Here is a 27,754-nt window from a genome sequence, read left to right on the forward strand (position 1 = left end):
ACAGCTTCTCTTGACCATTCACAAACTAACTGGGACACAACACATGACCTTTGCTCCACAGTCCAAACAAAAGACCAACTTGCACAAACAGTGCATTCCTAAGTGGAGAAACATTAAAACCACAATATATGCCACTTGCTTCACAATGCCTTTCTCTGGAGCTGACCTTTTGGACCACAAACCAACCTGAGGATAGTGCATTAAAAAAAAAGTTTGTTTATTCAGATGTAACAGTTCCACTTTCACTAGGTGTGAAGTAATCAATGGATAGAGATAACTCTTTCTGGCAGCTTTACTGCAGTAGGGGAAAACTATTTTAAAAAAATCACAGGATTCACTAATTTCCTTGAAATAAAATCACACCATCTCTGTGTTGCCATCTTGTCCTGCCATCTTGGGCTTCATGGGTGCCCAATTTCAGAACTCTAAGCCCACTCATTCTGGAAATGTAGGGGGTTGGGGAAAGCGGGGGGCATGTTGCATTTTTTAATGAAGGCAAATGTTAGATTCCTTCACATATGAGTGGAATGATGGTCCAGGTGGGGGCTTCAGTTCCAGAAGATTTTGTAATTTCCTGCCATTAAACAAGCTACTTGTTGGATTTTTTAAAAAAGTTTTTTTTAAAATAAAAAACCATAAAAATTCAATGGATTGGCCAGTCTGCTTCAAAATCAGTAACAAGAGTCTTGATAACCTGTCCTGTACCTGATAACTTACAAATTTCCAAACTCTAGGCTAAACTATTTTGGAAATAATTTTACCTTGGGAAATTTCTTTTCCCTTGGGAGAATCATGGGACCCTCTAGGAGGGTGAGCACACAGACCTAGGCCCCCAGGTCCATGCCTAATGGCACCTCTGATTATTCTTATGTTCTTATGTCTACCAGAGGGTTGGGTTGTCATAGGATGGAATTTTGTTGTTCCCTTCACCTGTGTCCTTTGTACAATTTTTTAGTTTGCATAATGATGTTCATCTTTTAAATTATGTATACTCTCATAGTGGTTCCATGGAGGTAGAAGAGTGCTATTCCCATAATAGTTGGGAAACTGAGGGTGGAGAGTTACTTTTCCAAAGGCCACACAATGAGTACATGATGAAGGTGGGATGTGTAGGTTTTAAAATCCAACTCTCCCATATCTTAATATACTGCATCTATAAATAAGAGTGATTTTTTGCAATATGTCAGTTATTTAAAACAACATTAGCCAACCTTTATGTGCACCAGAAATGGTATGGGATCAGAAGGGTCCCCAGACCCAGCTATTTTTATTATGTATTGTAAAGACTTTCAATATGGGATACTCAAGGCAACTCACAACAGATCACAGTGGTCTCAAAATAACAACAAAGATATATAGCCCAGAGTCAACCCTACTTTCTTGGTTCTGACTTCCTAGGGTTGCCAGATCTCTGATGGTCAGACCTTGAGATTCAGGAGGCAGAACCTTGGAACTGTGTGGAGCAGAGCCTAGTAGCATCTGTCAGGGAATTTGTCCTGATGGGTCAGAGAGCAGAGCTTGGCTGTGTTTGGTGGCTCAGAGGTGGGGTTAAGAGCAAAAATATGCAAACCAAGGAGAAAATCTAGTGCTGGCCTTACCCACACCTTGAGATTATATTCCTTTCCTCAGAGACCCCGAGAAGAGGCTAAACCTCTGAAAATTCCGGTCAGACCCTGAGACTAGGGATGTGCACGAAACGGATTTAGCATTCTGTTCTGAGCTCGGAATGGAACGTTAAATCCACTGAATGTTCCCCTCCAGAGCATTCCAAGCACTATTTTGTAATCCAAAATGGCACTCTTCTGACCTCTGCATGAACGCAATGGCCATTTGCATGGTACGTTGACCACACAAATGGCCACCGTGTGTGCACAGAGGCCAGAAGAGCACCATTTTGAATTTCAAAATGGCACCCAGAATGTTCTGACTTGAAACAGGTCATTCCAAACTTGGAACATGCCCTTCATTTGAAGGGCGTTCTGTTCCAAGCTGAGAATACTTGAAACAACCCGCTTCAAGTCAGCACATTCCAACTGAAGAATGTTCTGCACATTCCTATCTGAGACCTGGCAGCCATACTGCTCATGGTTAGTAGACAATTGGCAACTAACCCAAGGCCTTAAAGTGACAATAAGTAACATTTTGGAGTTGACTAATGGCACATTTGTCCCAAAGAATAGCCACCACTGATTTAAAACAATGCTTTGCTGGCCTGACCTGGCATGGTTTCAGGATCCACTCCCAAGGCAGTAAACTCCACATTTCTCACTCACTCCTGCCTTTCCTTCTAGTGATGTTTGCAACCATGTGCATCCCTACTGTCCATCAACAATACTACTTCTACGACCATATTGCCATTGTTAGATCTCTTGGTGAATACCTAGAATTGACCCATTCCAAACTGTTTTCGTTAGCAATACTATATGTGTGCAAAGAAGTGTCTTTAGTGTGCAATAGGTGCTAGGCATGTCAGGGCTGATTTTGAGAGTTAAGACGTTTAAAATGACTTATTCAGTAATAGATTAGTAATGGAAGAGGGTCAATTGACTGAAGCTCAGTCCTGACAGCACAGAGGTACTCCTTCAGGAATTGTTTATCTCACTTTGGGGGGCGGGGGGAGTATTCAACCTGTTCTGGATACACTCCCCATGAAGCATCAGGTTTACAGTTTTTGGGTGCTGGTTGATCCAGCCTTGTTAGTAGAAACCTAAATGGCCTCCATGGCAGATGGCACTTTTCACCATTGAGGCTGGTAGGCCATCTGTGACCCCACCTGGACAGCTTGGCCATAGTTATTCCTGGTAACCTCTAGCTTAAAATACTGCCATGTATTATACATGAGGCTGCTACCCCTGAACTTGGACTACTTGGACACCAGACCACAGGGAGTAGGCTGCCAGGCTCTAAGGGAACAGAGCATGCCAGTCTTGAAACAACTTCATTGGCAGCTTCATTGTCCATTTCCAAGCACAGTTCATGCACGGGTGCTTACCATTAACATTCTATATAGCTTGGGACTTGGGTACCTCCCACATACAGTATGCCTGCCTGTGCACTGCAATTATCCTTGGAGGCCCCCTCATGTGGGAGATCTCTCTCACCTTCTGCAGTTAGACAGGTGCCTTTTCTGCTGTGGCTCCTATGTTTGGCATACTTTCCCTAGAGAAGCTCACCTGACACTCACTCTTGTCTTGGTGCAAGGGCAAGAACCGCCACCAACCCCACCCAGCCCTTTTAAATATCTATTGAATTTGGTTTTAGTCTTCTTCTATGATGATGGAGTGGTGGTGTTTTGTTGTTTGGCTCAGCTGTTTTTATCATGTTTCTGTATTTATGATATGTTCTTTTATTGTTTCAATTGTTCTTTGCTGTCTGTTGCCACCCTATTGCTGCCCTCACTGATGAGTGGAGCATAATTAAAATAAATAACTCAGAGGAGTTTCTGTTGGGATATACTAACAACTAATGGGGTACCCGACAGCAATGAATGCACCACTGAGAGACCTTAAAGGCGAAGTTGAAGACAGATCATCCTGGAGAGAATCTATCTATCTATGTGGTCACTAAGTGTCAACACCAACTTGATGGCGCATAATTAATCAGTCAAACAGGTTACCTCTGATTACCCCTTGGCAATCAACACTTAAGAACATTTGACCCATCACATTGCTTCTTTTCATCTGTGTATGTTGATATCTGCATATTTGGAGGCACACACACACACCTCAAGAGAAACATGCCTTAACTCCTCCCTGAAACCAGTGCGGCGCTCTGCATACAACTGCTGAAGCCAGCATGGAAAAATGACAAATTCCAATAATACTGAACTCAGATCTCAGGCTTTGCTGACCTTAGTAGTGCATATCCTCACGTAGTCCCATTGAAATAGTCAGACTTTAACCTTTCTGGAAAAGAAGATAGCCCTCTCATCTGGTGTGAAATTAACAGGCAGTCAGATATATTTTGTAATGAAAAGTGACACCAATTAGGCAAAGTTCATTTTTCAGATGTGACTGTGTCTCCTGCCAGCTTTGTAGCAGCGAAACAGCAAGTGAATAAGAGCTGCTGTCTGTGTGTGTGTGTGTGTGTGTGTGTGCGCGCGCGCGCGCGCTCTGGAGGCACCCCAAATTTTATCTGCTAAGTGTGAAACACTGATCTTTTGTGTTTCCAGCTGCTTCAGAAGTACTGAGTAGTACAGCCCTGGAGCGTGATACTTTACCCCATCAACACAGGAAGGATCTGTAACTACAGAGGAAGGGAGAGCAGCAAGAGATGTAGGCTCAGAATGATGATGTGGATCAAATTATAACTTGATATAACAGAATTCCAGAATACAATGGGAGCAGTCTGAAAGCAAAATTATTAATATCACTGCTGCAGACTGAAATTCCACTGTCAGTGTGCTGATGTGTTGCTTTAGTCATCTCTCTACACTCTTAAGTTTTCATCTGCTCAACCTTTGCTAGCTCAACATTGATTATATTGAGCAAAGCAACCATCACTTTCCTAAACACACACACACACCCTCCTTGCTGGGTGAGCCTATCTCCTGATGAATATTCATTTTGGCACTGCTTCTCAAAAGGCTGCTATGACAGAAGATAGTAACAAAAGGATGTAACTGAGGGCTGCTAAATCACACACAATCTGACATATGCTGGGAAGGAAGCTGAAGGTCTCGTATTGAAGTTTATTTACTTCATTGCAATCAAATAACCTGTTCAAAATGCAGCCAGTGTTGCATAGGGTATGAAAATCTAGGGGGGAAATCTTGTTACACTGGCTTCTACAAGACTCACCCACTTCTCATGTCACAAAGCAATAGAGGTTACAGGAACATAGTTTTGTTTTTCTTCGGAAGAGAGGTGCCACTGGAATTTTGCTGAAGCTGAAATTCAAAGCAAATTTGGGAATCCCTTCTTATGCAGAATATCTGAGGACAAATTAATAGTTTCAATAAGAACAGCACAGTTTTTCTGGGTGTGTTCCTTTTCAGGAGTTATTGTTGTAGAGTAGGTGATACACGAATGCAGCTGCCAAGTATAACTGCTGAAACTAATATTCATCCATGTCCAAAATCTGACACATTTTACAAATTCCAATCCAGTTGCTCTGAGCAATTAAATGGTTGTATTCTATCCAGTAATCTTTTCTATTTAGTTGTTTGGATGTTAGTCCCAGTGAGGTTCCTGTAGAGAGTGTGGGGAAGGAGTCAGAAAGAAAAGGGAGGGGAAAGGGAGGAGGAGGAGGAGGAGGAGGAGGACTTGTTTCTGAATACAGCTTAGTAAAACAAACATAAGATTGCTTTGAGTTTATGAGGGAAGCAGCCTTAAAATAGAAACCCGGTTTGTGAGGCTTGTACTTCACAACTCAACATGCAGGAGATCAATCTGCAATGTAAAAGTCATGCTGGGGGACCTTCAAAGCTTGGATTTCACAGCTTGAGTTTTGCAGGTATTTGCATTTTATTGGGCAAATTCAAATTTGCATTTTGTTGTTCACATATTTTTAATTTTTGGTGAAAAGGCACCAAGCTTGTACATCTAACCACACACAATCAGTTTTTGTTGTCCTGAACAGCTTTGACTCAAGGAGGATTTTGGTGAGGCTCAAAGGGTTAAATTTTTGTACTAATATGTGTGAAAATTGGGGGGGGGGAATAAGGAAGAAATTTCTATTTGTAAATAGAAATAGTACATGGTAGGAATCATATTCTATTTGTAAATAGAAATAGTACATGATGGGAATCATAAGTGTTGATTGGACAGGGCTGGTGTCCTCAAGTGGTGTTCTCTATGGCGACCCCCCCAAAAAATACATTTCTAGAAAGAAGATAAATCAAGTCCCCCAAGGAAGTGATGTTCTCTTTTACAATTCTTTGTGTTCCAAAGCCAAGATGCAGACTCAATGGAGAATCTTCAGATTCACAGCTGCCCATGCCTTTTGCCACCCGGAGTGGTGCTGCATGAGATTATCTTTATTGAACATAACATTATTGAATGATAACATCATGGATATGAAGGACAATTATTTGTTTTACTGACCCTAGAGCAGGGGTTCTCAACTTGTGGTTCTCCAGATGTGCTGAACTGCAACTTACATCATCATGTAGCTGGGGATGATGGGAGTTGTAGTTCAACAACATCTGGAGTACCACAGTTTGGGAACCCCTGCCCTAGAGGAAAAGAAAAACAAATAAGTAAGAAATTTCTCTTTTATTAAGTTGCACTTAAACTTTCATTCAGTTGAATGGAAATGAAACTAATCATTACATTCTACATATGCTATCTTTTATCAAATCATGATGATAAGATCACTTATGCATTTGCCAAGTTTTGCATAATCGCAGAATTCGTAAGACCATTATGTACCTGAACAAAGTATCACTATCTCTTGAGCTGCTATATAATGAGTCAGTTTCCCCCTAATATGTTTAATGTTTTTAGGAACTTTTAGGAATTTTATGTATTTTTCTTTTTTCTTTTCTGTATTTTCTTTTCTTTTCTTTTCTTCTTTTCTGTATTTGTTGTTCAGTGACCGAAATAAAAATTACTACTACTACTACTACTACTACTACAGTCACCCACAAGTAGTAAGTAGTTTCCGCCCATGAAGTAGTAATAAAAATTACTATTGCTACTACTAAAGTCCCCCCCCAAGTCCTACTATGCTGCTTCATCATGGGGGGGGGGGTTTCCTGGGAGGTAGACTCCCAGTAGGGTCACCCAAAGCACAAAGGTCATCCCAGCTGCTCAGCTAAAGCAAGCAGGTACCTATATTGGGCAGTAGTGATATAGGAAGGTGCTGGAGGTGGACAATCACTTCAGTGACAATGACAAATGCATCATTTCATACTGTGTGGGAGAAGGCAATGGTAAACCACTCTGGTATTTTACCAAGAAAACCTCATGGATAGACAAAATTGAATGATTGTCGATGTAGTGCTGGATGATGGGCCCCTCAGGTCAGATGGTATTCAACATGCTACTGAGGAGGAGCTGAGGATCTTTTCAGAGTACCGATGGTGTTTATGATGCAGTTAGACTAAAGCCTTTTGGACTTTTGGGGAAAGACAATCCAAAGCTGCAAAGACAGAATTACAATTGGAATGTGGAATGTAAGAAGCATGAATATGGGAAAGCTTGACAGAGTGAAAGATGAAATGAATCGACTACAGATTGACATCTTAGGCATCAGTGAATTAAAATGGACTGGAATGGGACACTTTCAGACAGAAAACCATACTGTTTACTACCCAGGACACAAAAACCAAAGAAGGGATGGTGTTGCTTTCATAGTCATATGAAATATGGTAAATAAATAAATAGTCAGGAAAGATACAGCAATGTCAGTACTTGGATACAATGCGGTCAGTAACCGACTAATATCAATTAGATTTCGTAGACAACCCTTTAACATGACAGTTCTTTAAGTTTATGCTGCAACAACTGATGCAGAAGAAGAGGAAGTTGATGCGTTTTATGCTCAAGTCCAGTCTGAAATTGACAGAACATGCAAGAAAGATGTGATGCTGGTGGTTGGAGACTGGAATGCCAAAGTTGGAAAAGATAAGGAGGAAAACACAGTTGGCCTATATGGCCTAGGAAACAGAAACGGAGCAGGAGAACAACTTATTATTAGTTTCTGCCAAGCCTATGATCTCTTCATTGCTAACACATTCTTCAAACAACCAAAGCGGCGCCTATACATATGGACATCACCAGATGGCATATATAGAAATCAAATTGATTGCATTATTGGTGCAAGGAGGTGGAAGAGCTCAGTTATAACAGCAAAGACATGGCCGGGGGCTGACTGTGGAACAGATCACGAACTGCTCATGTGCAAGTCAAACTAAAGCGGAAAAACAAAGCTATCCAGCTCCCATGATATGATCTTGAGAAGGTGCCTACTATTTTTAAGGAGAACATCAGGAACTGCTTTGAAGTTCTGAACCTCATTAATAGGGAACCAGAGGAACTATGGAATGAAATCAAAGAAGTTGTTAAGGATAAAAGTGAAAAGAGACTGCCAAAGACCAAGAAACATAAGAAAGCAAAATTGATGTCAGAACAGACACTGAAAATTGCCCAGAAGAGGAGAGAAGCCAAAGTCAAGAAAGATAAAGACCTCAGGAAGGAACTTATTAGGGGATTTCAGAAAGCTGTTAGAAGAGACAAGGAGCAGTACTACGATGACATCTGTAAAGACCTTGAGGATAGAAAAACAAGGCAAGTTTTCCAAAAGATCTTTGAACTCAGAGGGAGGTTCCAACCTTGAACTGGTATGTTAAGGGATGCCAAAGGACAGATAGTAACTGATTCAGAGAAGATCAAACAGAGATGGAAGGCATATGCTGAAAATCTATACAGCAGGGATGTCAACATCCAAGATACACTAGAAGATATTCCTTACGTGCAAGAACCTCTAGTATGGGAATACAAAGTTAGATCAGCACGCCAGTCATTACCAAGTCGGAAGGCTACAGGAACTGATGGGATAGCTACAGAAATATGGCAGAAAACCGAAGAAGAATCAGTCAAGTTTCTAACTAAACTATGCCAGCAAATCTAGGGAATGACACAGTGGCCAACAGATTGGAAGAGTTCAATCTATATACGCATACCAAAGAAAGGAGACTTAACAGATTGGGCAAACCATCGCACAATATCCTTAATTTCATATGCTAGCAAAATAATGTTCAGGATCATCCAATGCAGATTAGAGCCCTACGTGGAAAGGGAAATGCCGGATGTTCCAGCTGGTTTCAGAAAAGGCTGAGGAACAAGAGACATCATTGCTTAAGCACACCAGATAATTGAGAAAGCCAAAGAATACCAGAAAGAAGTCAATATGTGCTTTATCGACTACAGAAAAGCCTTTGATTGTGTTGACCATGTCAAGTTGTGGAACATCCTTAGGAAAATGGGTGTCCCAGAACACTTCATTGTTCTCATGAGAAACCTATTCATAGGACAGGAAGCCACAGTCCAGACGGAACATGGTGAAACAGACTGGTTCCAGATCAGCAAAGGAGTAAGGCAAGGCTGTATACTTTCTCCTTCTTTATTCAATTTATATGTTGAACATATACTGAGAGAAGCTGGATTGGAAGAAGATGAGCGTGGTTTTAAAATTGGAGAAAGATACATCAATAACCTATGCTATGCTGATGACACCACTGACAGCTGAGAATGTGGATGATTTGCAAGCTCTAGTAATGAAAGTCAAGGAGCACAGTGAAAAAATGGGACTACAATTAAATGTAAAGAAGACTTAACTAATGACAATGGCCTCAGAATTGACAATGAAGACAGTGAACTGGTGGATAGCTTCTGCCTTTTAAAGGATCCAGTAAAGGATCCAGCAGTCAAGAAATACGCCGCAGACTAGCACTTGATAGGGTCGCAATGAAGGCTTTGGAAAGGATATTTAGATGCTATGATGTGTTTACATCTACAAAGATTAGAACCATTCGGACAATGGTTTTCCCCGTGACACTCTATGGATGCGAAAGCTGGACTTTGAAGAAGCAAGATAGAAAAAGCATTGATGCTTTTGAACTTTGGTGCTGGAGAAGACTTTTGAGGATACTATGGCTATATTACTACTAAAGTAAAGTAAAGCAAAGTGTGCTGTCAACTCGATTTCTACTCCTGGCGACCACATTGCCCTGTGGTTTTCTTTTGGTAGAATATAGGAGTGGTTTACCATTGCCTCCTCCCATGCAGAATGAGAAGATGCCTTTCAGCCAACCCAACATCTGATTTCAATCTATTGCTTCAATCCAGAGCTCCCACAGAACAAAAATTAGTTGTGCTGTATCACTTGAAGTGAATGGGGAAAACCTTATATTCACCAGATTTCTAAATGTACAAGGGGCTGCTGGATCAGATGAACCGTCTTTTGTTTTCAGCCAGATTACAAATATTAAATATTCTATCAGCATATTCTTTTCTGAATCTGAAACCAAATGGACACGGTACCAGCATTTTTCATCAAGATGTTTGCATTTAATTTCAAATACAATATCAGCAATTCCAACTTGTCTCTACCATCACCCCACTATATTAAGATACACATATTTATTTGATGAGCCCTTTCTCTCTTGCTCCCCTGCCAGTAAGTAATTTACCAATCAATGAAAAATGTCTCCCCCCACCACACACACAAAAATACACACTCACCAATAAAATAGGGACAGTTGGAAGGACTCTGGTTTTCATCTTAAGCACAAGAAGTAATTTTGATGCTTCTAAAATTATGACATCACATTGCAATTAGAAAGCAATTTAAAGACATTTAAAGAACAATTATATTGCATTTGCATCCCTGCTAATTGGCACTTCAGCTATTTCCTGGCATCCTTTTTTTGGAATAGTGGCTATGATACTTTTATCAATACCAAACCAACAAAAAAACTAAGCTGAAACAGCTTGATAGATAAAGAAAGCTTTACATAGTATTTTTGTTTACAGGAGGAGAAAAAAGGAAACTTTTAACATGGTACCATTACGTTCCTTTGCATAATCATCAGCAGACACTCAGGGAGGGAACATAGGACAGTAGGGATGTGCATGGAACTGGCTAGCCCAGTTTGGATCGAATCCAGAATGGATTCAAGCCGCCCCTGGGCAGCTTGGCTTGGGCTTGAATGAGCCCAGGCCCAGTCCGGCTGTTGAGCTGGCTTGAGAGTTAGACAGCCATATGTGTAAAGGGGAATCCTGCAAGGATTCCCCTTTACCAGTAAAGGGCTAAAGTGGTGGGGGGCAAGGGGAAACAATTTTTTTCTTGAAAAAAGTGCCGCTGCATGACAGGATGGTGGCGGCAGCAGCAGCAATGGCCGCAGGGAAGACAGCAGGGGCTCCTTCCACTTCCCTGCTTGTGGGCTGGTCTGCAGCCCATTTCAGGCCTCTGTGCATACACTGAGAGGCCCCAAACAGGCCACAGACTGTCCCACACTATCACTGGGGAGGCAGGTGACATAGGAAGCTGCCTTATACTGAGTCAGACCATTGGTCCATCTAGCTCAGTATTGTCTATACAGACTGTCAAGGTTGCAGGCAGGAGTTCCTCTCAGCCCTTTCTTGGAGATGCCAGGGAGGGAACTTAGAACCTTCTGCTCTTCCCAGAGCAGCTCCATCCCCTGAGGGGGATATCTTACAGTGCTCAGCTTCCCCACTTTCCACAGGTGGGGAGGTGGAAGGAACCCCGGCAGCCCTCCCCATGGCTGCTGCCACCTCCATCCCACCGTGCAGCAGCACTTTTTTCAAGGTAAAATGGAACTTCACAACCACCATCACCACAGCCTTTTACTTGTAAAGGGGAATCGTTGTTGGATTCTCCTTTACAAGTACGGCCCTCAAGCTAGCTTGCAAATGGGGAGCCATTGAGCCGAGTCGGCTTGAGTGTGAACCAGCTCAATTTCCAGCTGGTTCACACATCCCTTGTAGGAGCTCCCTTGTTTCAATATACCCCCATGTCAGTTCCCTTGTATGTAGAAAACTAGTATGTCAAGGGGAAGGAACCTAGTGAATCCTTCTCCCTGAAATATTACAAGGTAAGCTATAATATTACAAGGTACATATCCCCCATGTGTATCTTAGTGTGTTATGGCCCCATGAAAATGGTACCAAGTTCCAAGTCTGACTTGGCTCTCAGTTTCTCACCATGGTAAATGCATTAATCACTGCACATTTTTCTGTTCTCCTGAAGGCTGGTTAATGGTGTTTATAATTTCTTAAAATGCCCTTTGCATTGCAAAGTCATTTTTAAAAAATGAATGGATACTTTCAATTTAAAAGTAAAAAACTGTCAAGTGATTGTCATAGAATAGGTGAAACTGAAGTAGGTGCTTCTTTTGTCATTGGCCCAATTAATAAATAACATGGAACCTGCGGATCCATGCCTCCCCCACACTCACGTTCGGATGTTGGGGAGAGAGTCTCTCTCCAGTCCGCGAGACTGTAGAGAGACAGGGGAGCTGGCTGTGCCGGCTTCCTTCTGCACAGAAGGACAGCCTGCTGAGCTAATTGGGCTGGAGTGAGGGAGGAGCTTCCTCCCTCAATTCCAGTTCCATGAGTTTCTGGTCGCAAAACTCCGTTCTAACCAAAGGTTCAGAGTGGAGTTTGGCGAGGGAAACCACAGGTTGCTTTCCCCGACAAACTCCATTTCCCTGGGTTCAGACGTACAGGTTTGAAAAATGGAGGTAAAGGGACTTCAAGTTTCCTGTTATGTAAGACCCAGGCCATTGTTTAAAATAATTATCACATTAACTGCATTACATAGCAGAACTTCACTCAAAGAAACAACAGAACCAAATGTCTATTAATTATGCTGGAGAGAGACTCTTACGGGCGCTTTTTTTCCAGGCATAAAATGACTGTCGTAATCACTCTATATTTTGCTTACATATGCAACCTTATTGTATGAGATCGTTAATAAGCAAGTTATTTGCTGTCAGACTTGTGAGACAAAACCTTCTTGAGACAAGTTTGTAGTTCATGGGTCAGTCTATAAGGAAGCTCGCCATGTGTATAAATCTGATACATTTTGTGTGTAAGCAGACAAGCAACAGGAGTTGTTGCCTGAAAATTGGATCATGAAAAACATCCTTTATTCTTTAAAGCCACCCACCCCATAATAATCGCTTTGTTCTGTGTTCTCCTGCCCACTTTCTTAAATAATTCTAGTTGCATTATTTATGTTTATAATAAGCTCTATTATAGTGCCTAGATTGCTCATTTTCACAGCATTGCTTATTGCGAGGTAGCAGTTAATAATTATTGCTATTATTATTATTATTATTATTATTATTATTATTATTATTATTTCAAATTCTATACCGTCCTTCCAAAAATGGCTCAGGGTGGTTTACACAGAGAAATAATAAATAAATAATATGGCTCCCTGTCCCCAAAGGGCTCACATTCTAAAAAAAAATACACAATAGACACCAGCAACAGTCACTGGAAGTACTGTGCTGGGGGTGGATAGGGCCAGTTACTCTCCCCCTGCTAAATAAAGAGAATCACCACGGTAAAAGGTGCCTCTTAGCAGGGCATTATCAAGAGCCGAAGTTATGACTGTTTCATGTCAGAGATTCCAAGGTCTGGGAGCCAAACCTGATGTGAAAGCAACAGTTCCATGTGTTTAAACACAGAACTGTCCAAGTAGAAAGGGGGAGGGTCCAATACCAATGTTAAAAGCAAAAGCGGTACACAGGGGAAGAATGCAGAACCCTCTCCTTGCCCACGGTTTGCCTGCCTGCAGTACCTCCTCCCAAGCACTTTCCCCCAGTCAAGCACACTTCCGATACAAAAGCTAAAGCTTAGAGAAGAAAAATGCTTCGGGAGAGAGACTGCAGGGGGGTAAGCAAAGAGAGGGTTCTCAGCTCCTTTCCTATACATCCTTTTTGCTGTTAAAACCAGATCCTCACCCCTTTTTCTACATGACTGGGACAGTTCCATGTATAAATGCACAGGACTGCCATCCCCAATGCCTAGTACTCTGGCCCAAGAGTTTATCTATTGCAATATAGAAAAGTACATGCATATAGCACTAAAACATTTTTTAAAACCCACAATACTAGGAGGACGTTAATGGACTTCATCTTGCGTAGGAAATGAAAACAACGTGGGTCATCTCTCTGCATTTTTGTGGCTCGTGTCAGCTGTTTACCTAGAACCCTCTTTAATCCTCCAAGCTACTTGAGTTAAATCCCTACCCTAAATAAGATCTGCTGTAGACAAGAATTCTATAGATAAAGAGCTTGAAAAGCCAAGATGAACCCATGCCACATAACATTACACAAATCTTTCTTGTTTTTCACCCTGAAGAGCTTTGCCATGCTCCTTCCCTCAGTGTTTTTAAAAAATAACTTAAAACACACCTTTTAAAGAAGGCTTTTTAATGTTCTATTTTTGGTTATATCTGGTAGGTTATTTAGCTGTTTATAATTTTCAGATTTTAGCGTTTAAAATAACTTTTAATTTGAACCCAATAATGAGTGTGCTCTTAACCTGACTTTTAACTTGTTTATTAATTTTATTACTTTCATTGTGTCTTGTATCTATTTTATTGTTGTGAGCCACCTCGAGCAGTAGTGCACTGGAGGGGCAGGGTATAAATAAATAAAAATAAATAAAAATTCCCAAATGCTGCATGCAGATAAACATGCATGCTTCAGTCTAGTTTGATGATTCTATGGTCTCAGAAAGATTAATATATATAAAGTACACAATACTTGTTCCTATTGTTAAATTACCTGAAGAAAAATCAAAAAACAGTGACAATGTTCATGTCAAGCAATCGAGGCATATTTTTCAGTGTTCTTGGGCTGCTAGCCATTTTCCATGTTAAGTGTTTAAAAACATTGTAGATAATTCTCTTTTTCTGAGACAAACGTTAGCCAGCCTAGAGAAACTGACAATTCTGTGATCATGGTGATTGAAGACCTGAACTGTTTGCTCTTTCTTTACTGTTAGATAATAAGTCCCTTTCCTCTCCTTTTAGACCAGGTGGGTAATAGTAGGTGCACTCTTATTTGATTCTTGATTCTCCAATCTTTAGGGCAAAAGCTTATCTTCTGCATGCCCATCACTCTCTCTACAAAGAACCCCACACATCTTTTCAGCCTTTTCTTAATCATTCAACAGTCAAATACTCCAGCCCTTGACCTCACACGAAACTGTCTTCAGATTTCTTTCAGTGGCAGTTTTTGCCTGAGCAGAAAAGTCTGAATTTGGCTAGTGCTGAGTATACCTCACTGATTTGTGCATGCTTCTCCCTCATTGGTTCATGGAGCTCATGTGACTTATTTTCATTCATGTGGTCTCTTACTATATCCATCATTCCATTTTTCTTTCCTATTAGAGTGAAATTGGACACAGCCCTCCTCCTGCCTACACCCCTATGTCAGGAGTAAGTATTTCACAATCAACATTCATCATTTAGGAGTTTGTCTTTTTAAATGTATTCTTTCTTTTTCTCTTCATAAATTCTGCCATACCTCTTACCCTCTCCTCTCGCTCCTCCCACTCTAGTGCCAGAATTGACTGTTTTGTGAGAATGAACCTCGCCAAACAAACCAATTCTTTCAAATTCAAGTGAAAATCCAACTAAGAGCTCAAAGCCCTACAAAATCTAGTGTCTAATAACCACTTCAGAATGAGTCTCCCAATTTTACTGTATTAGTCAGCAACTGCTAATTCTTTGTTCAGTTAAATTTTTAGCTTTTCTAACAACTGAAAATCGTTACAATTTTAAGGGAGGGAAGTAATGAATAAAACTTGATTCTAAAAACATCCTGTTGAAATAATCCCTGCAAAATTGGCAGTGTTGTTTTGGGTTTTGTATTTCAGATGGAGGTGTGTGTGTACGTGTGTGTGTGTGTTGCATTACATTCCAACCAGTTATCAAATATTGAGTGACGCGTGGAGGTGCCCCCTGTGAAATCACATTTTAAATTTGAGAAGCCAGACTCAAATTTAAATTTGAGAAGCCAGAATCAGCCTTGATTCAACTCCAGGTTGAATCAAATCTTCTCTCAAATATGAAAGAAATGGGTAACAGGCGCCAATAAATAAAATCTGTATTACTAAAAATGTTGGTTCCTAATAGGGAAAAGATATGTACTGCTCAGTGTCCAGATGATATTCTTGCTCCCATTTCTTTCCAATGTGTTGTGAGAAAGCAAGAGTGTTTAACCAATATGCCCGATGCTTCCTTCAAGGCTAGCACATGCCCATGCATTACCTTTGAACAGGGGACATGCATATAGGCACAGATTATGCTTTCAGCCCCCAAACCCCTGCTAACTTGGCAAAGAGGCACCTTTTAACGTGGTGATTCTCTTTTATTTAGCAGGGGGAGAGTAACTGGCCCTATCCACCCCCAGCGCAGTGCCTCCCGTGACTGTTGCTGGTGTCTATCTTATGTTTCTTTTTAGATTGTGAGCCCTATGAGGGCAGAGTTCCATCTTATTTATTTATTATTTCTCTGTGTAAACCACCCTGAGCCATTTTTGGAAGGGCGGTATAGATATTGAAATAATAATAATAATAATAATAATAATAATAATAATAATTATTATTATTATTATTATTATTTGTCCCCCGGTGAGGCACGACCTTGGCATGGTTGTGGGACTTGCACGCTCTGAGGAAGGTAAGAGCTATGCCAGAGGTCCAACCATACCGGACAGGTCTCACCAGAGGAGCCAGACAAAGAGTGCCTCTCCCATCAACAATATGGTGAGACATAACTTTAATAAATCTATACCAGATCGGTCGTCGCCCGGGTCAACAAGGACCGCACCAGGTCCTGGAGTCCCTGGACATCTGGTGGCAAGTGGGCTACAGGACTCAGGCTCTTCAGTTGAACAACCAGGGCTGGAGACTGCAAGGTTACTGGAAGAAACATCGCTTAACCAGAAAAAATATACCAAAAATGCCAACAAGGAAATAACAATCTCCTATAGTCCAACTAGAAGAGGTTATTTAACAAAAATGTACCAAATCTGGAAAGAGAAGCATCCAGATACAGAAATAACAGAACAAAGGCTAGCAGACCAGAGAAGATTCATAATAAGAAACAAAATATTCACAGAAGTTGAGTTGGAAGAACTGCAAAGAACAACACAGGCTCAAGATATAGAAGAAGAATTACCACCAACTGATGAAGTTGCTCAGGCGCAGGTGGAGGAGGTGCTAGAAATAGAGGATGCCACTGTTGCTGAACTGTTTCAAAATTAAAACCAGGCAACCACCCTTTTGCCTTCTCCTCAAAAACCCGAATGCCGTTTAACAGAAAAGCAACAAGAACTAAAGCAAAAAATAACTGAGTACATGAACCAAACAACCACCAGGGTTCGACTTCCCGCTCTAAAAACAGTTGCCCAAAAACAACTTGTTCAAGCATTAAAAGATATAAATGCTGCACTTGCAGAAATAACAACCAATAATTTGCAAGAAACAAACCAACTAATGTACAGTGAAGCAACAATAACAACACAAGAGCTCGGATATAAGATCAGTTGACCTGTAAAAAAAGAAAGTCGTACATTATCTAAATGGAAGATTAGATTAGAAAATAAAATCATCAGGCTTAGATCAGATGCTAGTAAATTGAAAGATATGAAAGACAAGAAGCTTAAGAATAAAAACACCAAACAGTATCTGATCCAAAAATACTATCTAGATTCAAGGAAAATTAGAGAAGTCCTGGAAATAATAAAGGAGCAAATAACAGCAGTGTCAAAGAAGATTAGCAGATATTAAGCCAGAATTATACAACACAGGCAGAATCTCCAATTCTAGTCAAATCAGAGACGTTTCTACTAAAGCATAGAAGGAGAAACTGCAAGAAACCTAGAAACATCAAATAAAGAAGAAACAGTGCAATCCTGGGGGAAATTATGGGACAATCCAATAGATTTTAATAAAAAAGCTGGCTGGGTGAAAGAGGTCGAAAAATGTAACCAACAAATGCAAGATCTAATAATAACACCAGAATTAATAAGTGAAAGAGCAAAGAAAATTAAAAATTGGACTGCGCCAGGCGACGATGAACTGCATGGCTTTTGGCTTAAACACTTAACAAGCCTTCATAAACAGCTATCAAAACAGTTCGATCAGATTTTGCAAGGAGGTGATACTGAAGAATGGATAACAACTGGGAAAACTCATCTCATCATGAAAGACCCAGCAAAAGGTGCAGTTCCAAGAAATTATAGACCGATAACTTGCCTGCCAACCATGTTCAAATTATTAACTGGAATTATAGCAGATGAAGTGATGCAACACTTATTAACTAGCAAACAGCTTCCAGTTGAACAGAAAGGAAATTGCCCAAACACCAGAGGCACAAAAGACCAGCTGCTGATTGACAAAATGATTTTAGAAAATTGCAAGAGAAGAAAAACAAACCTAAGTGTTGCATGGATTGACTACAAGAAAGCCTTCGACTCATTGCCTCACACATGGATACTAAAATGTTTAGAAACAACTGGTGTCAGCAAAAACATTCAGATATTTATTTAAAAAGTAATGAGCATGTGGAGTACACAGTTAACAATCAATGGCGAGACACTTGGACAGGTTAGTATTAGAAGAGGCATTTTCCAAGGGGACTCACTATCCCCTCTGTTGTTTGTAATCGCCATGACCCGACTTTCACAAATACTAAACAAAACAGGCCTCGGATACCAAACATCTAAAACATCCAGTCAAATCAACCATCTGCTGTACATGGACGATCTGAAGTTGTATGGAAAGTCCCAGTCAGAAATTGAATCACTGCAAAGCACTGTCCGTATATTCAGTAGAGATATAGCAATGGAGTTTGGACTAGACAAGTGTGCTGCATTAATAATGAACAGAGGGAAAATAAGAAAAACAGAAGGAATAGAACTGCCCAATGGAAGCAAGATCAAGAACCTGGAAGAGAAAGAACATTACAAATACTTGGGCATTCTCCAGGCTGATAACATCGCACACACTGAAGTTAAAAGAAAAATTGGAAGTGAATACATCAGGAGAGTTAGAAAAATCCTCAAGTCCAAACTCAATGGCGGGAACACCATACAAGCCATAAACACCTGGACTATACCTGTTATCAGATACACTGCAGGAATAATAGACTGTACCCAGGCTGAGCTAGAGACGCTGGATTGTAAGACCAGGAAAATCATGACCATCAATCATGCTCTGCACCCCCGCAGTGATGTCGATAGGCTATACCTCCCTCGCAGCTCAGGTGGAAGAGGAATGCTGCAAGTCCATCAAACAGTAAAGGAGGAGAAAAGAGGCCTTGGAGAATATATCAAGGACAGTGAAGAAGATGCACTTCAAATGGTCAATAACGCGAAACTATTCAACACCAATGAAACAAAGCAGGCCTACAAGAAAGAAAGAACAAGTCAAGAACTGAGCAGAAAAATGGGGGGGGGAAGCCCCTGCATGGTCAATATTTGCACAATATAAGTGGAAAATCAGACATCACCAAGACCTGGCAATGGCTTAAGAATGGAAACTTGAAGAAAGAAACAGAGGGTTTAATACTGGCTGCACAAGAACAGGCACTAAGAACAAATGCAATAAGCGCAAAAGTAGAAAAATCAACAACAAAAAGCAAGTGCCACCTTTGTAAAGAAGCAGATGAAACAGTGGACCACCTAATCAGCTGTTGTAAAAAGATCGCACAGTCTGACTACAAACAAAGGCATGACAAAGTAGCAGGGGTGGTACACTGGAACATCTGCAAAAAATACAAGCTACCTGTAGCCAAGAATTGCTGGGAGCATAAGATTGAAAAAGTTGAAGAAAATGAAGATGTAAAAATATTATGGGACTTCCGACTACAAACAGACAAACATCTGCCACACAATACACCAGATATAACTGTAGTCAAGAAGAAAGAGAAACAAGTTAGAATAATCGACATAGCAATACCAGGGGATAGCAGAATAGAAGAAAAAGAAATAGAAAAAATCACCAAATACAAAGATCTACTAATTGAAATTAAAAGGCTGAGGCAGAAGAAGACCAAAATAATCCCAGTGGTAACTGGCGCCCTAGGTGCAATTGCAAAACAACTTGGAGAGCACCTCAACACCATAGGAGCCACAGAAATCACCATCAACCAATTACAATAAGCAACTTTACTGGAACAACCTTTATTCTGCGATGATATCTATAATAATAACAGCAACGATATTGATAATAAAATTCAGCCATCCTAGGTCCTTGGGAAGGACTCGATGTCTGGATAAAACAAACCAGTCAATAACACCTGTCTGACTATGTAAACAATAATAATAATTCTATCAATATTGGTTGTACTACTCAGGGTCAGATCTATACATGTTGGATTTCATGTGCATATGTCATATTCAAACTTTCTCACTTGTCTAGTGGCTTCAGGGGCAGAACAAGCATGCCAGGTTGGCAGGGAAGGAAGGCATGATCTCACTCCTGCACCCTATGTAGGAGATTGGGGTGGGAGGTCTATTGTTCAAACCAGATCAGTGTCAGATTGCATTGGCTGACACCCTAACTACCAAAGTGCACATTAAGAGAGGGACTGTGGAGATGTGACTGGAGCTTACACACTATTGCACAGAAGTAGACACATCTTTGCTCTGCCCACACTCCGGAAGTTATGTGGAAGAGAAGAAAGATGTTACTCAATGTGCACATTACTTGTGCAACACCAGGTATGTAGTGGGACTGGTAGGAAGGCACACAAGCTGCAGTCATACCCCCGCAGTCCCTCTTTACACATGCATTTTGGTAGTCAGGATGTCAGCCACTGAGATCATTCACAGGACCGGGCAGGCAGGGTGGTGGGTTTGCTTCATTCACCTTCCCCCCAGATGTTCGGCAAAATGTTGCTGGGAGTGCCATCTGCACTCCCACACAATCCATTCTTGGCAAGCTGGGAAAAAGCATTCTGGCCTCCGGGTATCCCACAATGAGCCATACACCGAGCACGGTGCATTGGGGGATTCCCCCAGAGGATGGGCACTCGAGGTACTCATCTCTATGTCTCCTCCAGCAGGAAGTGCCGGTTAAGGGAGCGCTCGCTAAAAAGCAGGGCTAGGCTGCACTGCCCCACCAGGATCGAGATCAATCCCGGCAGTTCTCACCTGCAGCCTAACCCAGGCTGGGCTTCCATAACCTGCGTTAGGCCACACGTGAGAACAGCCTCACTGTCTATTATTCTTACACCATACAAAATTCTGGATCTGTTTCTTAGCATATGCAAGAATGGCAAAGTTCTTCGCTTTCCACTTACAAAACATTTCAACCAAGTCTTCATTCAACTATATGTTTTAGTTAACAAAAGATACTGTACTGGAAATGATTCTGCATTCTTTGTGTAGCTTTAAGCCTGGGATCAGTCAAAACATTTGTCTAAATGTGTGGTGTAGTGGTTAGAGTGCTGGACTAGGACCGGGGAGACCCGAGTTCAAATCCCCATTCAGCCATGAAACTAGCTGGGTGACTCTGGGCCAGTCACTTCTCTCTCAGCCTAACCTACTTCACAGGGTTGTTGTGAGGAGAAACTCAAGTATGTAGTATACCGCTCTGGGCTCCTTGGAGGAAGAGTGGGATATAAATATAAAAATAAATAAACCAAAACGTTGAAGCCCTTGTCTGCCCAGGTGGAACAGCCAAGCAGTTTAAAGCAGGGGTTCTCAAAATGTGGGTCAGAAACCCCTAGGGGGTCATAAGCGACTTAAAAGGGGTTGGGAGTCAGAAGGGAATAGTCAGGAGGCAGAGCCCTAACCCAATGTCTCTGAAGTGCAGGAATGGAAGGAGACAGGAGTTGACAGCTACCTGGTTCCTCCATCATGTACAAAGCCAAGAGAGGCACAGCAGAAGTGCTTCTTTGGCTGATGAGTTGAAAGAGAGTTCCTGAGAGGAACTGTGGCACATTAGCCAAAGAAGCACCACTGTGGCCCCTCTGTACATGACAGAGGAGCTGGGTGGATGTAGTCTTCTGTCTCCCTGTTCACCTCTCGGTGTTTCTGACTGTCTTTATACCTTGGAGATGTTGGCTGAGGGCAGGCACTGCAGCGGTGTTTCTTTGGCCAAACAGGCTGGAAGAGAGTCCTCTCGCAGGATTTGGGTTCTCACCAGAGCCGATCTCCTGAGAGGAAACACTATTCTGGCCCATTGGCCAAAGCACTGCTGCTGTGTTGCTCTCAGCTTTGTGTAGATGTTGGTGATACAAAAACAGTAAGTATTATTGAAAAGCTTTTCTGTTTTTAACTCAGATCAAGTCCCAAAATACAGAAGAACAATTTTAAAATAGGAGTATTTATTATTTTTAGAACGAAAGTCCAATCTAGAAAATGCCAAACATGTTTAACCAATAAAATGAGTATATGCAGTATTTAGTGCAAGAAAACCCAAAATGCAGTTGTCATCATTTTGACATTTTCTCACAAAATGTTCTATGTTTCTTTATAGAACCAGTTTATCTACAGAGATGGCAGCTTGGCGACAGAAAAAGGAGTTCCTTTGCCATACCGAGGTGCTATACCGAGCATAGCACCAGAACCCTCCATTGTGCAAGGTGCTGCAGAGATCTGTGATGATACTTGCTGCAATGGCACACTACGGAAACAGGTGGCTAGTCTTGCACAAGAAGACAGCATCACTCAGAGGTACAGTGCAGACCCAACAGTTTTTATACCAGAGCGGGGCCCAAGAAATGAGCTGGATGAAGATGGATACATGACTCCAATGCCAGAGAAGTCCAAGACAGGTAATTATCTAGCATGTAATAATAATATAGGATGTTTTAATTTGGAGTAAGACCTATGATTGACCTGAAGCTTTTAACTATGATGGACTGCTAATCCCAGTTTCTTCCAGAGGTTAGTTATCACATCTGTTTGTATCCATCCTTCCTCCAAGGAACTATTGGTAGTGTTCATGGGGACACACACCCCCAGTAACAATTCTGTGAAATAGGTTGGGTGAGAGGTAGTTATAAGGATATTATTTCTCAAAAATAATCTGGGAAGCTATCATCTTACTCTAATGAGTGATTGGGCTGTTGGCATAGAGGCCACATGTCAGTCAGCAGAAGCGTGCTTGTGGTAAATCCAAATATTGATATATATTGCCAGGATTAATCTGCATGACCATGGAGGAAGCATGGTTACCTCCTGGTGAAATTAGCAACAAGGACTCAAAGCATCTTTCTTAACATATACTTTTACTTTTAAAGATAAAGAATGAAGTGGGAGATAATGCTAATAAGGTCATGTAAAGTAAAAGGTAAAGTGTGTCGTCAAGTCGATTTCGACTCCTGGTGCCCACAGAGCCCGGTGGTTGTCTTTGGTAGAATACAGGAGGGGTTTACCATTGCCTCCGCCCATGCAGTATGAAATGATGCCTTTCAGCGTCTTCCTATATAGCTGCTCTCTGATATAGGTGTTTCCCATAGTCTGGGAAACATACCAGCAGGGATTCAAATGGGCAACCTTCTGCTTGTTGGTCAAGCATTTCCCCGCTGCACCACTGTACCTCTCATTAAAAGGAGGGGATAATTACCTAATAACTTGTGACCTTAGCAAAAGCGAAGGAGAGGTTAATCTGAAAGGAGGACTACTCTTCAGACAGGAGTCCCGAAAAAGAAAGCGAAGTTACACCCCGCAGATTTACAAGGCCATAAAATACAGCGATAAGAGTAACATACTCTTGTTGCTTTCATTGTTTCTCTCCAGCAAAAAGAGGCTCATTTTTGGAAAATCTTATGGGCCTTAACTTCAGACCACTGTGCTTTGTCACATTTCCAAAGACAGTGGCTGACATCCTGATTTAATTACTTAGGAGTTACTCTAAAGCACTACATTTCAATAGGACTTCCTCCAATGAAACTATCTTTAGTGGAGGACTTCAGTTTCTCCTGACAATCACAGATCGTCCAAGGTCTCCCAGTGAGTTTCATGACAGAGCAGAGATTTGAATCCAGACCTCTGTGCTCAAAATCCAACACATAGTAACATTCATAAAATATAAGGTCCACCTACTGTGTCTACTTGCCACTTGCTGTAGCCCATATGTGCTGTCTAAGTACTCTTGGTGGCCCACTGCTACTGCCACTATACCTCTTGTTCTCTGTCGAGGTAATGCTTCTGTTATACCACAGAGCAAATCTCAATACTAGAGGCACAGTTATGGTCACATGTGAAAGAATCAAAACAATCAGTTCAAAAAATGCCCAAGTCAGATGTCATGTTTGGATTAGAGTGAAAGAAAGTATTATGAGGCATTCTCAGTGCAGCTGTCCCATCACCTCTTTCTTTTCCCCACTGTAATTAACCTTCTAGCCATTCCACTTACAACCCACTGAGTTTTCAACAGCTCTGTTGACCTCCTTGTCACTCTGCCTTTCTGCAGCCCATGGGCTTTTGATTTGTGTAAGATGCACTGCTGTGCAAAGGACAGTATCTGAGACCTGGGAGGTCAGTTAGCACATGTGTCTTGGGCTAAAGTGCTACAGCCAGCATCTCACCCTGGAGAGATCTTGCTAACTGGATTGTATTCTTTAGTAATGACTCTCTCTGAAATGAAGAATGGCTTCCTTGTGAAAGACTTGCATGCCTGCTGCATTTTGAGGTGGGATTTTCAGCATTGCTTAAATCCTGAAACATGTTGATTCAACATATTGATATTTGAGAGTAATATTGGTCAGGCTTGTTCTTTTTTAAACATTAATTCAATAATTCCCCCCCGCCCCAATCTACTGGTGGAATCTTCATAAACTGCCAGATTAAAAAAAATAGTTGTCATCATTCTCACAGCAGTAGCAGTAGCAACAGCAACAGCTGTAGCAGTATATTCTCACTAACCATCAGAGACATACTACTACTACTACCAGCAGCAGGGCCAGACCAGTAGCAGCCCGTGTCCAGACGCCATGGCCCCACTCGCCCCACGTCAGACACGGCTCCGTTCGGGAGTTAGATTCAGGCCAGCGCTGCATTCACAGCGTGGCCAGGAACAGCTCTTCCTTGCCGCGCTACAAATGCAGCACTGGCCATCTAACTCCCGAATGGGGCTGCTCAGCTCCACTCAGGAGCTAAACCAGCCCCCCCCCACACATCTGACATCAGACACAGGGGGCGTGTCAGGGCCACGAGCTGTGGCCCCTGAGGGGCGTCGGCCCAGGTTCTTTGCACCCGGTTGCCCAATACGGCTACACCCCTGATGATGACGACTATTACTACTAGTAGTACTACTACCACCACCACCAGGTAAAGGGGACACACTGGCACTATTGAAAATGCCCACAAAAAGCTGTGAGTAGTTTTAGCTTACCTACCTCACAGGTTTGTTCTGAGGACAAACATAACCATGTATTCTGCTCTGGGTTCCTTGGAGGAAGAGTGGGATATAAATGTGTAAATAAAGAAATAGCTTAGCTGTGTTGGAATAGAAGGCATATTCTTGCAGTCTAGGATTCTGAAGTTTTGACTTTCAGCCCCTTCTCATGGAAGGATTAGGATACACAGTCATCAGGCATTCAGGCAGAGAAGTCTGATGTTATAAGTAAAGCTGAGTGAGCTTCATTCTAGGACTTCATATTAGATCATAAAGATGAAGTAAATATTAGCCATTACTTACGGAGATATCCATCTATCCATTAATCTATCCGCCACAAAAATAAAAAAAACATGGCTTCCCAGGCAATATAGCCTTATGTTTCATAGGTAATAAAATGTGTGACACTTGCATTCTGATCTCTAGTCTAGGTAATATGCATTACATCTGCTTGCCTGAGGAAAACTCGCACAGACTTTAGCCAGAATCCTAGATTCTGAATTCCTACATTTTCCTGTCAAGTATCTGGTTTTCACTGACCTGCGGTCAATTGCAGTTTATTGTCAGCAAGCATCTAAGGTCCTGTTACCTTTATGTTATAAAATAAAAGGCTGATATAAAATAACACAGATCCATACCCAGCAAGCTCTATATAACTGGGAATCAGCTACTTTGCCATTGTTGCCAGTTGAGAGTGTTATGAAACCCACTAAAAGCAGCTTGCGCCAGGCCCTCTAAATCATTATGAGCCCTCATATAACAAGGCTTATCTCTTTCTTCCTACAGTTGGAAGAATACAAAATAAAAATACCAAATAAAAATATAAATGAATTTGTTTTAAATTAGCTTTCATTCAGAGGTAGTTGGTACAGTCGCTGTTTCTTTAACCAACATATCTTTTATCATCTCCAGATCACCTGAATCCAGTGGAAGAGAACCCATTTGTGTCTCGACGGAAGAATGGTGATCTCCAGGCGCTGGACAATCCAGAGTATCACAACAACAGCCAAAATGGGCAACCCAAAGCAGAGGTTGAATACGTAAATGAGCCTTTGTACCTCAACACCTTTGCAACCACCTTGGAGAATGCAGAATACCTGAAAAAAAATGGGCTTCCATTGCCAGAGAAACCCAAGAAGGCATTTGACAACCCAGGTTATTGGAACCACAGCCTGCCTCCACGAAGCACTCTCCAGCACCCGGACTACCTGCAGGAATACAGCACAAAATATTTTTACAAACAAAATGGAAGGATCCGGCCCATTGTGGCAGAGAACCCTGAATATCTCTCAGAGTTCTCACTGAAGCCTGGCACTATGCTGCCACCTCCACCCTACAGACACCGAAACACAGTGGTGTAATCCCGGAAGAGTTCGAGAAATGGGGAACCCATACCAGCACTCTTCTTTCTCCTCCTCTCTCTCCCTTTGCCTCTTTTTCTTACTCTCTCTTCTCCTCTTCTTATCAGTTCTTCCCTGAGTTTGATGTCTCCAAATGGAAGGGCATTTTAAAGTCATTTGTTCCAGGGATCTGGGAAGAAAGAAAAGTAGAGAACGAAAGAAGGAAAAGTCTGGCATCTCTCACATGCACCCGGAGGGCCAGGAGGTCAGACAAGCCAATGAATACTAGTAAAAGCCAGCAGCAGTGTTGCCTGCTGTCAAGCTAGTTCTCTCTGTAGCGATTCAGCTCCAGTGCTGCAGGGAAAGTCACACCGTGTCAATTTCTATCAGCAGCAAGTGCTGAGAGCTACTGGAGTTTTCCTGGAGGTGGCAATGCAGTTTCTGTTTGGGCGGGAGGGTGAGGGGGAGAAAAGGACAATTTTTATATCATATGTGATTACATAATAACTGAGATTGAGAATCCAGTTTCTTTCTTTAACATTTTTTTATTCTGCCACCTAAACAAAATGGCTAACCCAGCTTGCCATACTTGTCAGTTTCACCGTGGCCATCCAAGGAACCATGTTGAAAACGCCTTCTTCTGCCAGTTCCCTTTTCTCCATTCTTCCTGCAGTTTTTGCTCCATTCCCTAACTGTGTAGACCTCACTACTTCATGCGTCTGTGCATGACATTACAGGTGTTCTGCAGGTCAATATGAGAACAAACATTTTGAAAGCAAAAATGATTTCAGGAAACAAACAAAATTATACAGAAACCAGAGGATCTTGTTTTTGAGGGCAAGCCACCAACCAAGATTTATATGCACAGAGCCTCCTATTCATGTTTTTATACTCATTGATTACAAAACATAGCAATTCTCCCCTCAATTTATTTTGGTTTATCAGTTAAAGTTGGGAAACAGTGGGGAACTTTGAGGACTGAGCAGAGGGAGAGAAATTATCCTATTTTTTTGTGTGAAACCCACTGGTTTTGTTTTTAGTTTTTAAATTAAGGGTGACCTGCTGCTATAGGGAGCCTTTAAACTGGAAAGAAGACACTGACCTGGGTAAAGCGCACATGGCAGATCACTGGAAGATTCGTTTGCACTTAAACTACAGTTTTGTTTTGTTTTGTTTTCCTTTTGGTCCTCATTCTGAACTGTATTCTGGGATCTGAATGAAGCAATATGGAAGTGACCAGCAAAATAAAATAATTTAAAATGTAAAATGAATTATTATAATATATATAGATATATATATTAAAAAAGATGGTGACTGTGGAAATGCCAAAACAACATGAAATCAAGTCTTTGGAACTTTGTCTACCAGTGCTTACAGGAATACTGCTGAAGGAGTACCTAGCTTGATGCTGCCTTGTGAAGGAAAGTGGAGCAAACATGAAAGGGGATTGGTGGGAGGGAAGATTTGGAGCACTAACTTGGACTAACCAGCAAAGACTGTTGTTAGGAGACTGTTGTTGAGAATTATTTCTCTAGCACAAAGAAGGAACACCAGACAAGATATTAAAAATGA

The 27,754-nt window shown here is 41.5% G+C and overlaps 1 protein-coding gene across 5 annotated transcripts in view; it reads left to right on the forward strand.

Annotated features, from left to right (window-relative positions):
• The window catches only part of ERBB4 (erb-b2 receptor tyrosine kinase 4), a 1,268,185-nt gene extending 1,240,680 nt beyond the window's left edge, over positions 1 to 27,505 (forward strand). For 3 of the 5 annotated variants that reach the window (XM_053283383.1, XM_053283382.1, XM_053283384.1), the window contains exons 26-28: positions 14,875 to 14,922; positions 21,978 to 22,275; positions 25,755 to 27,505. In XM_053283383.1, coding sequence (XP_053139358.1) covers positions 14,875 to 14,922; positions 21,978 to 22,275; positions 25,755 to 26,203 — 795 coding nt within the window. In that variant the 3' untranslated portion in view covers positions 26,204 to 27,505. The remainder of the gene's footprint in view (positions 1 to 14,874; positions 14,923 to 21,977; positions 22,276 to 25,754) is intronic. The other 2 variants (XM_053283386.1, XM_053283385.1) reach the window with 1 other exon arrangement.
• The last annotated feature ends 249 nt before the right edge of the window (positions 27,506 to 27,754 follow it).

This window comes from Hemicordylus capensis, chromosome 1 (assembly GCF_027244095.1).
Source record: "Hemicordylus capensis ecotype Gifberg chromosome 1, rHemCap1.1.pri, whole genome shotgun sequence".
Classification (NCBI taxonomy): Eukaryota; Metazoa; Chordata; class Lepidosauria; order Squamata; family Cordylidae; genus Hemicordylus; species Hemicordylus capensis.